This window comes from Rutilus rutilus (assembly GCF_951802725.1).
Source record: "Rutilus rutilus genome assembly, chromosome: 15".
NCBI lineage: Eukaryota > Metazoa > Chordata > Actinopteri > Cypriniformes > Leuciscidae > Rutilus > Rutilus rutilus.
The window spans coordinates 12,638,843-12,652,244 of record NC_140220.1 but is presented as its reverse complement, the minus strand read 5'-3'; the positions used below and the strand labels follow the sequence as shown (position 1 = coordinate 12,652,244).

At 37.0% G+C, this 13,402-nt stretch overlaps 1 protein-coding gene across 1 annotated transcript; it reads left to right on the top strand.

Moving 5' to 3' along the window:
- Window positions 1-429: 429 nt before the first annotated feature.
- Window positions 430-12,312, top strand: niban1a (niban apoptosis regulator 1a). The gene is made up of 14 exons (XM_084433271.1): window positions 430-539; window positions 4,102-4,232; window positions 4,322-4,450; window positions 4,535-4,649; window positions 6,068-6,232; window positions 6,333-6,448; window positions 7,463-7,567; window positions 7,870-8,032; window positions 9,240-9,427; window positions 10,212-10,355; window positions 10,455-10,565; window positions 10,643-10,750; window positions 10,869-10,980; window positions 11,307-12,312. The coding sequence occupies exons 1-14, from the start codon at window positions 488-490 to the stop codon at window positions 12,212-12,214; spliced, it is 2,547 nt and encodes an 848-aa protein (XP_084289397.1). The 5' UTR covers window positions 430-487; the 3' UTR covers window positions 12,215-12,312.
- Window positions 12,313-13,402: the final 1,090 nt, after the last annotated feature.

Genomic DNA, 13,402 nt, shown 5'->3' with positions numbered 1-13,402 from the left:
ACAGTTTGAATAGAAACTGTTCGTGGTAATAAACCTTAATGGAATCAAGTCTGTCTAGTATGTCACACATGTATAGTATTTCACAAACAATGATATGGTTCTTCCTTGAAGCACCCTGGAGTCTCTTCCACTGTTACTCTGGTAACTTTGATCACAGCTCAGATACTCTTGCATATTCACAGAGAAGCCTGATTTATAAAACACATATCATATAGCATGTTGTTTTCATGAAATCAGGCTGTGACTGTGTCAAAACTTAGTGAGCTGCCTCCCTAGACAGCATTTTGGGCATCACAGGTTGTCTAGGTGGACAGCTCCTTTTAAAAGACAGCCCTTGATTGTCCTGATGCAACAGTTTCATTCATGCCACTCCCACAGTCCTGAAATATAACACCTGCTTTCAGATTCTCACTCAGTAGTGAATACAGAGACATTGAATCAACTTCACCAGAGCAGAAGAGAGCTCACCTGAACTAAGCAGAGCAGTATGGGAACATCATCCAGCTTACTGGATGAAAATAAATCCAACTACATAAAAGGTATGTGTTTAGGAACTTTATGTGGTCATTCTAAGTCACTAAGTGGTGTGGCATAGCAGTAATGTTTGTTTGTATGTCTTCCGATGCTCTTAAATAATAATAATAGGTTGCTGAAACGTTTCACTATACTGCAGGGATATGGGCAGAGAAAGATGGTGGATGTTTCTGAAATTGCAGATTGAAATGCATGAGATGTTTTCTATTGTCCTAAATTGCATGACCATTCAGTGTTAGAATTTTTTTTGAATTTGGACTTGTAAATGACTACCATTAGTGTCCATTAGATCACTGTAGTCACTCTACCCTCTCACCTGAAAAGTGAGAGGCAGAAACCTGTTTGTTTTCTTCTTCTTGCCATTTCAAACTATATGGGTGGAGGTTGAGTGTCAGAGATTAAAGGATTACAGTCAGCTCTGCTATTTGCTCAAATGGAAAAACAGCCAGTGTTTGCAATTCACATCTGTAGTTTGTAAAGAAAGAGTGATGTTAGCAGACAAAACGTGCCGAAAGAGCATTACAGCATTGAGTGTATTTTCGGAATGTGTTTTTTTATACCCCATTTCATTCACAGAACTCAGTTTGAATTTTTAATGAAAAGCTCATTGTCCGGAAACGGGAACATGTGAGCTTGAAAATTGACAGGTGATAATTTCATTCGAAAAGGTTACTGCTGAACTGTCAGCTCCCAAAGATTGTAACCGCTATAGGGGGCATGTCTCCCAAATATTATATAAGTATTCAATATATACGGATTATTCACTGGCTGATTTTGAAACTATAACCCTTCTATAACTTCTGAATATGTGGTTACAGGCTTGCAAAGTACCATAGTATTTTGATGTGCAGTACCTCATGTAAAAGCATTACATTATTTCAGCCCCCTCACAATAAGTTGAATTATAATTTGCATTTTTCATATCTATGCATTTAACATACATTTTTATTCAAAGCAATTTACAGAGCATTCAAGATATTTGACATTCCCAGGTAACTGAACTTTTGACTTTGGAGCTCCACATGCTACGCTATACCAGTTGAGCAACACAAATATTTAAACTGATAGTATCATAGTTTCTGTTACAAACCAACAATGGCTTTAACTAGAAAATATTGTCACATGACACCACACTTTTTTTTACAGTCAATATTTTTTAGTTGCACACGCAGAGAAAACATGCCTTTTTTGGCAGCTTGACGCAGTTAATGTAAGTATAACGAAGAATAACAAAACCGTTGATGGGCCCCATTGACTTCCATAGTATGGAAAACAAATACTATGGAAGTCAATGGGGTCCCATCAAATGTTTGGTTGCCAACATTCTTCAAAATATCTTCTTTTGTGTTTAGCAGAAGAAATAAATTCATACCGGTTTGGAACAACTTTAGGGTGAGGACATGATGACAGAATTTTCTTTTTTTGGGTGAACTATCCCTTTAAATCTGTCAGATGTGACTCTAGGTTTAGTATCATGTTAATTATGTCATCAAAACACATGGGAAACAAATGGGATCACTTCCTGAGAATGAGCTGACAGTAAACTCAAGTGCTGTCATTTCACACCTAAGGTTAAAAGAGAGTGTGTTGTCAACAGCTGCTCATTGTCAAGGGGTTTTTTCTTTCTTTCTCACACACACACACACACACACACACACATGTAGAGGTGTTTACGAACATTCCCTTGTCAACCTTGTACTCTTGCTGAAGTGTTGGTGAAGTGTGATGATGTCTGTGTTGAGGTATGTTCATACAGAACTGGCTTTGCAGGTCACAAACGTCTATTGTTGGCAAAGTATCTTACATGTCAGAGCTCAAGAATTCAAGACATCTCAAACTACAGTTCCTTCCAAAACAATGAATCTCTCTCTCACACAAAACAATAGTTATAAGAAGACTGCATGAAGAAATGCACACTGGCGAGAGGGTGAAAATAATGACAGAGCGGCTTGTTACTTTCACTACATCGTGAAATATGATGGAAGTGAATGCCGTAGCTCTCAGCTGTCGTCTAAATTGATCTGTTACGTAATGTAAGGCTCTAAAATCGTATAAACATTTAAAAATGAGGAAATTAAAAAAGTAGAAACACCCTCTACAAGTGGTCATTCTGGTTTAGGTGTTAAATCCTAAAGTTCAGTCTGTTTCAGGAAAACAGAACGTAATTCAGTGGGTAAATCTATGGGCGCAGTGTTATAGCTATTCCATTAAGTGTTTTGAGTCATAGCTGATTCTTTTGTTTATTTTAGAACGACTTGAATACTGTACTGACCAATCAGCACCCAGAATTGGAACTTTCCATTTCCAATGATATAATATAACACTTGTAGTAATAAATAGCCTGGAGATTATTCATATACCATGCCTCATGTAAGTCATGTTTATGTGGTATGTTATATGTTCTCATGCCACCAAAATGGAATTTAAACATGTATGATTCTCCATTAGATCTATGAGGTTTGAAAGTAGGGTCCTGACAAGAATGTTGAAATGAAGCAAGGAAGTCTGATTGGTTGTTAATGCACATTAATATTCTCTGTTCACTGCAGTATTGTTCAGCTAATTTTGTATGTGGTCCTGGGAAAAACACAATTAACTAATTTAGACAATCCGCTGTGAATTTCCTCTCCACTCACCTTTGGTCTGTGCCTATTTTGGGTGATGTACTGCCATCTGTTTTTACACGTTGGACACATTGATGGTGCGTTCTTCTCCATGTGAGGCTGAGGCGCTAAGTGAAATTAAAGAGAGATTTTGACAAACTCATGAAACATTTTCCTTTAAGGTAACACTTTACAATAAGGTTTCATTTGTTAATATTATAAACTACATTAGTTAACGTGAACTAACAATGAAAATACTTTTAAAGCATTTTCTTTTAATCTTAGTTCATGATAATTTCAGCATTTACTAATACATTGTTTAAAAAAAGTACTAGTAGGCCTATCTGTTAAAATGATTTAATGAAACTAATCAAACATGAATAACAATAAACAGTTAACAAAGATGAATAAATACTGTATCAAATGTATTGCTCATTGTTAGTTGATGGGACCTTATTGTAAAGTTTTACTGATCAAAACAACATTCTGTGTGACAGAAAAAACCAGCAAAGAGAAGTGGAAGGAAATGTTAGGTTAGCGAATGTACCTGAAATATCGTCTATTCAGTAGTTTATGCCCTTTTGATTCTTCTAGCTGTAATATAGCATGTCATATAATTTAACTGATTTATATATAAACATATGTACGAAACAAAGTTGGGTTTCGTTAAATAAAGGTAAAGTGTAATTTTTGCAGCACTAGCATCACCTCTGGAATTGGAAAATTACTGTTTGCTTGGCCCCAATCTCAGGGCATGAGCTGATGTTACATGCTTACATGCTATTATTATTATGATACCTAGTAAAGTAGGCTATGACTAAGTAAATGTTAGATCAATGCACGCCATATGAAATCGTGCTGAGCAAGTAGGCAGTTGTTTGTAATTATTCGAGAATAAAAAAGACCTGTTTGACTTCTAGTCTTTTAAATATTGTAATGACCTCAGCATTGTTTTGTCTTGCAGGGCAAGTGGATGAGAAATTTAAGAAGTTCGCACCGATTTATAGGAAACAATATTCTCTGGCTTACCTGTCCCAGATCCGAGATGAACTTGAACAACGCAAAGAGGAACGCACACAGTTCCTCAAACAACGGGTAGGAATCAGATCTCAGATATGGATTTAACAGACATATCTGATTTCATTTATTCTTATGAGATCGACACATTATATTTAATTATCCAGGCCCCTCCAGAGTCTGGAAAGGTGATGTATGAGGAATTTGTCCGGTACTTTGATGACGGCAGGAAGTGGAAAGAGAGATATGTTGTGATGCGTGCCTGTCACGTCCTGGAGTGTCACGAGAGCTACAAGGTATTAGCCATTATTCACCCATCTGAGAATGAACATTTGCTGACTGAGGTAATGATAACATTTCCTACCTCTGCTTTCCTGCAGGCGTATTTGAAAGGTGCCCCTCCAACACACAGACTGATGCCTACAGGGGGCACCATTCTGACTACAGAAGAAAAATACATGGAAATGATTGACCAGGCCTGCCCTTGCACCGAGAGTGAGTAAAATTAATTAAGAGTAGGCTATATAGGCATATATTTTAAGTGAGCTAATTTTTCAGCAATTGTTAAAGACCAGATAACTTTGAACGAACATTCACTCTCAGAAAAAAAGGTACGAAAGCTGTCACTGGGGCTGTACCTTTTCAAAAGGTACACTTTTGTTCCTTTTAGGTACTAATATGTACCATTAAGGTACCAATATGCACCATTTAGGTACAAAAATGTACCTTTTAAAAAGGTGACAGCTTTCGTACCTTTTTTTCTGAGAGTGTTCTATTAATGTTACTGGAAAAACATTTGTTCATAACTTTGAGATAACCTTTCCAGCTATGTTAGCCAGAGTTCTGAGAGTGTTCCCTGTTAGCTGGGTAGACAATCTTTTCATATCAGTTGGGTTCAACACATCCCATGTAGCATAAATTGACACACAAAAGAAGATATTTTGAAGAATGTTGGTAACCAAATAGTTGATGGGTCCCAATGACTTCCATTTAATTGTGTTCCCCTCCATACTATGGAAGTCAGTGGGGCTGATCAAATGTTTGGTTAACCATTTTCCTCAAAATATCGTCTTTTGTGTTCAGCAGAAGAAATGTATACATGTTTGGAACAACTTGAGGGTGAGTAAATGTTGACAGAATTTTGGATGAACTCTCCTTTTACAGTAACAATTATTTATATAGCAGATTTTGTCAAAGCAGCTTCACAGTAATAAACAGGAAAATAACAGTGTTAATGTGTTAAAAAAAATAGTTTCAGTAAAGCAGCTCTATTTACAGTGAATTATTATTAAAGGTATAGTGGAGGATCTTTCCGAATTTTAGATAAGACCCGCCCTCTCCACTTTTTGAATAAGTTTGATTGATTCACCAGAATGATTGACAATTAGGAGGACCAATAGTATAGGTGATCCACCTGGAAGTAAAAAATCCTCCATTATACCTTTAAGCATCAGTGTTGATTCAGTATAGTTCAATAACAGTGTCAATGTTACAAAGTTCCTGTTATTATCCAGCTCAGCTCAATTCATATCAAATTTCATTCTCATTCAATAGTCTCAGTGCAGTTGAATCTATAATATTACTGAATATTGTCTTTTAAAACCCATTAATTACTGAGCTAATGATAAATGTTATTTTGTTTTTAATAGAACATGACTTCATTTCAATCTGGCATAAAATCAAAATTGACCCAATTTAATTTCTTTATGTTAATGGTATTATTGTGAACGATTCATCCATGCATTACTTAAGAGTTCAGTTTTTGTTTTCTATAAATCATCATCACTTATTTACTGAAAAGATTTATGAAGAACATAATATATAATATACAATCATTTTATACATACAGTAAACATAATGGTGAATTAACTTACATAATAGAGTAAAATGTGATTGTGTGTGTTATGATGCAGATGTCCAGGAGGATTTCGCGCCCCCTGTGGCGGACATGCCGGGGGAGTACCCAGTTTATCTTAGACTTCCGTACCGCCAAGATTCCTATTTCTGTTTCCTAGATGAAAACTCTCAAGCTGAATTCATCTCGGTCTTATCTGACTGCATTCGCCACCAGAACAAAGGTATGACTTTCACTGTAATAAAACCAGTGCCAGTGGAAGTTGTGCTGTAAAGAAATAGATCAGCTTATATTAAACGGAAAACATTTGGTCTATTCAACAGATTTTCTCAAGAAGACGACTTGTGAGGTTAAAGCTTTCCTCAAAGCCTTTCAGCTCTATAGGCAGGAGAATGGCCAGTATGAATCATGGGATATGCTCATAGGCAGTGATGTGCGGGTAGGTGTCCTTCCACATTTGTGCTGGTTCACATTGACTGCACATGTTGTCTGAAACTTAAACCATTTTTTGAAAATAAACAAGATAGCTTTTGTTCTTCTAGTATGGCATGGAATGTTCTAGCTTTTGAAATGTTTTGTAATTTACTGTGACAGTTATGACAATCTTTAGAATGTATAAATGGCTGGAACCAAGTTGCAAAACATATTTCCATATTTGGTATAATTAGGCATGTTGTATAATACATACAGTCTTACATGTATTACCTGTACTCAGTCTCCAAAACCCCAAGTCACACGCTGTTACATCAGAGCGTCTGTGGAATCTGAGGAATGCTGCACACAGGCAGTTTCACTGTAGTTTCACCTGTTAAAGCCAACGTGACAATGAACTATCGATACACCACATTTGTCAGTGCATATCACAGCACATATTATTTTAACTTTCTGTTAGAAGAAGTTAGTTCTGAAAGAGCAACATGTGCCATGAAGTGTCCTGAAGCTCACAGTATGAACACTGTGAAATATATATATATATATACACACACACACACATATTTTATAACATCATTAATATAATATACATTCTGTATATTTATAATACATTTAACAATTAATTCTTTGGTTTCTTTTATCATACTTTTTCTGCAGTTTCCTAAAACTATTTGATACTTTTCTGTGCTTGAATTATGGATAAGGGGGTAAAATCATTGTAAAACTTGGCTTTGATTGGCTTATTACTTTAGTATTTCATTATTAATATTGTTAACTGTTGTCACATTAGTCTGTTCATTTATATACTTTGATTTGGATCGTGTTTGAGAAATGACTGAAGGCAGATCAATGATTGATTTTGTGGTTTTAGGTAAACATATCAGTCTAGTCTGTGGTTTAAGTTTACACATGGGCGTTTAGCACTGCGGTGTTTGCGCTCAATGTTTGAGTCTTGTTTAGCTACAGATGTATGTGTAATATTTCTGAATCTGTGTTTGTTTGTGTGTGTGTGTGTGTTTAGGGTCTTGCTAATCTGTTCATGGAGGACTTAATGCCCTATCTGGAGAAAGAACTGCAGCCATGTATGAAGAGCAAAAGGGCAGACAAGAGAAGAGTGTGGTTTGCAGTGCGTCTCTTTCCTGTCCTAGTGCTTGTCCGAATTGTTTCCCATTATGGCATTGGGTTTCTCCAGAACCTGTCCTTTATACTTGAAACTTGGGTGTGTGATGTTGACGTACATGTAGGATGCCGCACACCCAAATAGCTTTAGGCCAGGGAGGCCAGAAATGCCCCTTTGGTGTTTCCTTAAGGGTGGGACAAACCAGAAACATACCAGAAACACATTACATTCCATAGCTGTGATTATGGACGTTACAAAAACTTATGTAACAGTTATTAATGAATTGACCCCTGCCATTTGTCTCATAGACAGTTGAAGCTGCTTATTTTCTGCTGCAACAACATCTAATGCAAAGGCTGACCGCACTGAAGGAAGAGTGCAAAGACATGGTGAAAGAGCAGGAGGCACGCATGCGCTCTGACATGGACCAGATCATCTGCTCAAGAACTTTCCTGGAGAGCAAACTCAGAGGTACATGATCACACTAAAAATGTATCAATTTCAAGCTTTTAAGAGCCTTGAAACTGAAAACTGTCACTTGCCAAACATTGATGTACACTACCTTTTACATAAAAAAAAAGTATACTTTTATAGAGCAATTCATTTTATAATCATAAAAGAATCCTGAAAAAAGATGAATTCCACAAAAATATAAAGAAGAACAAATGTTGTCAGCATCGATAATAATAAGAAATGTTTCTTGAATGCCAAACCAGCATATTAGAATGTTTTCTGAAGGATCATGTGACACTGGAGACTGGGGTAATGGAACCATACATTTCAAACAGTATATATTTCAAAATAGAAAATAGAAACTTTATTAAATATTAGTAAGTTTAATAAAAATTGTAATGTGAGCATACGAGATCTTATCAACCCCAGACTTTTGAACGGTAGTGTATGTATATATGAATAAAATATGTGACCCTGGATCACAAAACCAGTCACAAGTCGCACGGGTATATTTGTGGCAATAGCCAACAAATAGCCAACATTGTATGGGTCAAAATGATCGATTTTTCTTTTATGCCAAAAATCATTAGGATATTAAGTAAAGATCCATGTTCCATGAAGATATTTTGTAAAGTTTCCTACCGTACATATATAAAACATTTATTTTTGTGAGTGGATGCAGCACAATCGCGAACATAAATGGACAACTTTTTTTTTGCACCCTCAGATTCCAGATTTTCAATAGTTGTATATCGGCCAAATATTGTCCTATCCTAACAAACAATACAGCAATGAAAAGCTTATTTATTCAGATGATGTATAAATCTCAATTTAAAAAAAATGACCCATGTGACTTGATTTGTGGTCCAGGGTCACATGTATAAAATATTGTGTAATATAAATATCTCACAAAATGTATATTTCATTTGAATGGCCATCAGTAAAGCAAGTTGGTTTACACTTTATTTTAAGGTGTCCTTGTTGCAGTGTACTTATACATTTAAGTACAGAGTAAAATTAATTAACACTTCCATTAACATGTACTTACTAGGGTTGGGAATATGGTTTGGTTAAACATTTGTTGGGTGTAATTATGCATAATTTACTGTTATTACAAGATGTCTTTTGGCCTTAGTTACTCTGTTGTAATAATTTGTATATGTTGGTGTTTACCATATCTGAGTCTATGTACTGTACCATATTTTTACTCTCTCAATCTGGGTAGCTATGGTAGCTGAGCCAGCAAAAAAATACTGCACTGAGCAGGTGCAGCCTTACCTGCCGGCCGTCTTGGAGGAAGTGATGGGGCCCATCAGCCTGGGCTTCACAGAGGCCCGGGACTTGAGCGAGGCCATGATGGAACAGCTTTGTCAGGACTTTGAGGATGCTGACCAGAGGGAGGAACTCCAACAGGTGAGAGGAGCTAAAGAATTTATGATTAAGCAGCATAAACAGTCCATACATCTTGTGCATTATATTCCATTTCTTAAGCCAAATTATTATTCTTTTTTATATTAAAGGTGCTCTAAGTGATGTTGGGTGATGTTACTTCTTGTTGACGTTCGAAGTATTGTCAAACAAAATGAAGGCTAGCTCGACCCTCCCTCCTCCTCATCTCGTCCCCTCCCCCTCCCTTCCGTGCTTCCTGAAACAGTCATGAACGAGTCAGAGGCTTTTCCGATGTAAATTCGGGACTTTGCGCGTTCCTTCTCCCTTTCCCTCTTCTTTGCTACTTGTTCATCGGAACGTCGTCTCTTTGGTCGTGTGTCGGCCATTTCAAAATTCAAGAGAATATATTTCTAACGTAAGTCATCTAACTAGGACATCTCTCCTCTAGCTAACTTCCCTCTTCATGCTTCTCTCTCCTCCACTCCCAACACCCCCCTTCATGTGCACGTGCACTAACCCCCCAACCCCAAATCATTCTTGTCGGTTATTGGCTGGAACACTGTTCGTTATGTTTCGTGGTCCAGGCTGGGCCAGTTTGTTTTTGTTGCCGTTTGTGGAGCCTGGGTTGTCAACAGAGACCGCGTTTTTTTACACCTCAGGGGACAGGCAGCTAGCGGATAGTGAGGAGATGTTTGCTGTATGTGACAAAAAATGTTTTGGCCTAAAAAACGCGTGACATTGCTTAGAGCACCTTTAATACTAGCCTTTATATTAAAATAACTCTTCTTCTGTTGCTCTCTTTCTTAAGGCTCTGTTTAAGATGAGTAAGGCTAATTTACGGAGCTGTTATGACAAAGTGAGTGGGCTGGCAGATCACATCCAAGAGCTACAGCAAACCTTCAACTATTGCATCAAAGGTTTGGCGAACAGCACAGAGATCGATTTAAAACAGGTAGCCAAAACTAGACAATTCTGAATTGCTTGCATACACTCTATAGTCTTTCTGTGATCGATCAGGGTTTCAGACGTGTCTGTTGTGTGATGGTTTTAGCTGATGGAGAATCTAGAGTACACCTTTGAGCTGCTCGTGAGAAAGGCTCTGGAGGACCCATCTATCAACCTCACGATGGCTATGCAAAAGGCTTCGAACAGGGTTCTGAAGGTAAGCATCTAACTTTTCATTTACAAACACAAATGGTTGTGTCAGATTGCTTAGCTTCATTTATCTTTGTTCCACAGCAATTTGACTACGACAGCAGCACAGTGAGAAAGAAGATCCTTCAGGAAGCTTTGATCAACATCACTCTACCCAGCATCAAGAAGCATCTGGCCCCATCCTTCAAAGAGGTACATTTGAGATCAGTCGCATAATGACAGAAATACGAGCACTAACAGCTTAAATATACAAAACATACATGTTTGTTATTTACTAATAGACATGTCTTTTCATAAAATGTACCTTTAGGAACTACCTAAATTTGAGCAATACATATTCGCCGATTATTCAAACTTCATCAGTGTGGAAAACGAGTATGAGGACATTATCCACCAGATACTGGAAAAGGACATCAGCATGGGTATGTCACATGATCACAACAAGACTACAAGTTTTCTCGCAAAGATGTTATTGATATTAGGCATTATTTAGTACAAAGCACAGTTTTAAAAGTATTAAAATAAAATTCATGCATTTTTGCATGAGGATGATGTCTATATAAAAAAAGTCAAATCAAATGAAATTTTTTTAAGAAAGAAGAGTTTAAGAAAATTTGGGATCCTTAAGATTTTTTTTAATGAAATTAATCCTTTTATTCAGCAAGAATGCATTAAATTGATCAAAATTAGGCAAAATGTATCATTGCCTAAAACATTCTCGAATCGGATTTGTGCTTTTGATTGGCAGTGGTCAAGGAGGCAGCCAGCTTGAAGAAATTCAACCTGTTGACAGAGAGCAGATACAACTTCAGCGTGTCCAGCCTGTCCTCCTCTCCCCCGGGATCTGCACCCAGCAGCCCAGGACACTTAAATACCTCCCCGAGCCTGCGTATGCCCCTGCCGCCCTCCCCGCTGCTGGGCAACGGGATGACAGCAAACAAATCCGTGACTGTTCACTCGCTAAAGTCAGAAAGTAGCACGCTGAGCCAAGCTCTGCCTGTCATGGGAAAAATCGGTGATGGAGAGAACAAGACACTCTTAGAGGAGAGCAGTGATGATGGATTTGCCACTGCCGAAACGTCAACCTCGATTACGTCAGCCGAGACTAAACCAGAACTCATAACCACCACAATCGCCACGGATGTCGTTCCCACCCCTGTTATTATGGTAACAGAAGGCACAGAAAGTGCTGGTACTTCTAGTTCACCAAAAGGAGATGCTGCAACTTTTTCAGACTTTGCTTTTGCCACAATAGCAATCAGTCCGATCTGTATGAAAACCTCTGGCTCTGGTGGTGACCCTGCTGAAACGGAGGACAACAGCAAGCCAGCGGTTTCGTCAGATGATCCAGCCCTGATTAATGCACCGATACGTGATGAAAGCACATATCCAATAGACGTTTGCTTATCTATTGAAGATGCAGAAAATGGAGATATCTATAAAGAGGTCACAGAAAAACAAGTCATGGATCTTCCAGAAAAAGCCTCAGAAACCCAGTCTTCACCACACCTAGAGGAGGAAACCAGGGCCCTGGGCTGTGTGAAGGAGATCCGTGACCTGGTAACGGAGATAATTGAAGTCGAGGAGGTGCCTCAGACTTGCAAAGACAATGGAGAAAAAGGTCAAATGTTCGAGGAACCAGAAGCTATAGTTTAAGATTTAATGACCGTGTCAGTACTTTACTCAACTTGTTCACACCACCTTTTCTGTGTGAAGAGACAAATTGTACATTTTGAACTTGGTTTCTTTGTTGAGCAGGAGGTAATTATAATTTACTGTATGTATGTATATATATATATATATATATATATATATATTATAAGTGTATATATAGTAATAAAATAATAACTTATTTATATATATATATATATATATATATATATATATATAATAAATGAATACTTTATTCAGCCAGGATGTATTATACTAATGAAAAGTGACTAACAACATTAGTCTAAAAGTCTAGACTAAAAAACATCTATAAAATTGATAAAATTTGAATAGAAAATTATGTTCTATTCAACTTTCAATTCATCAAAGAATCCTGAGAAAATGCATGTTTACATTTAAATGAGTTATTAAACTAAAATTACATTTTAAATATATTAAAATAGAAAAAAACATTTATTTTAAATTGTAGTAATATGTCAGAATATTAACATTACATTTAAAATGTAAATTAAAAAAAATCTTAACAACCCCCATTTTGAATGGTAGTGTATATATTGTGTTAAAGAGGATAACATGTTTTTCAAGGACTAGATAACGAGGACTATTTTAAGAATGTCATATAGATAACAATATTTCAATATAGTTTTAAGCTAAAATGTACAAATTAATTGCTATGTTAGCATTTGAATAATATATGAAGTCTAAATTGTAACATAAATATTGTATTTGGAAATGATATCCTTTGTGCAACTTTGAGGAATCCTTTAGTAAGGAACATGCCTTTCCGCAAGGTGGTTTCCAACCTTCAGACGACACATTCACAACAGAGCCGGCAATGAACCAGGGCTGACTGTTTACTTTGGACCCACAATGCAGGCCTGACGGGTTTGTTTGCCATGGAATCTGGCTCTGTGACATACCGACACCACAGTGCCGTTTTATGTCATGAATCTGTATTGACTGACACAAAAAGATTTGACACATATGCACTGCAGATTTGCAAAACCACTGAGATCTGTCTATATATGGAGAGTCATTTCTACAGATTCTGCTCTGGGCACTTGACTATCTATTTAAGATCCACATAAACAAGAATACAGTCCATCAATACCTCTTTGAATAAGCATGACCACCCTTTAAAGGAATGTTGGAATGATAGGTTGAATGATTAAA

Excerpts from the sequence above, each read along its gene's own strand:
- niban1a (XM_084433271.1), top strand. The coding sequence starts at position 488 with ATGGGAACATCATCCAGCTTACTGGATGAAAATAAATCCAACTACATA. Across the intron at positions 10,356-10,454 it reads CAGAGATCGATTTAAAACAG|CTGATGGAGAATCTAGAGTA; the intron begins GTAGCCAAAACT and ends TGATGGTTTTAG. Across the intron at positions 10,566-10,642 it reads CTTCGAACAGGGTTCTGAAG|CAATTTGACTACGACAGCAG; the intron begins GTAAGCATCTAA and ends TTTGTTCCACAG.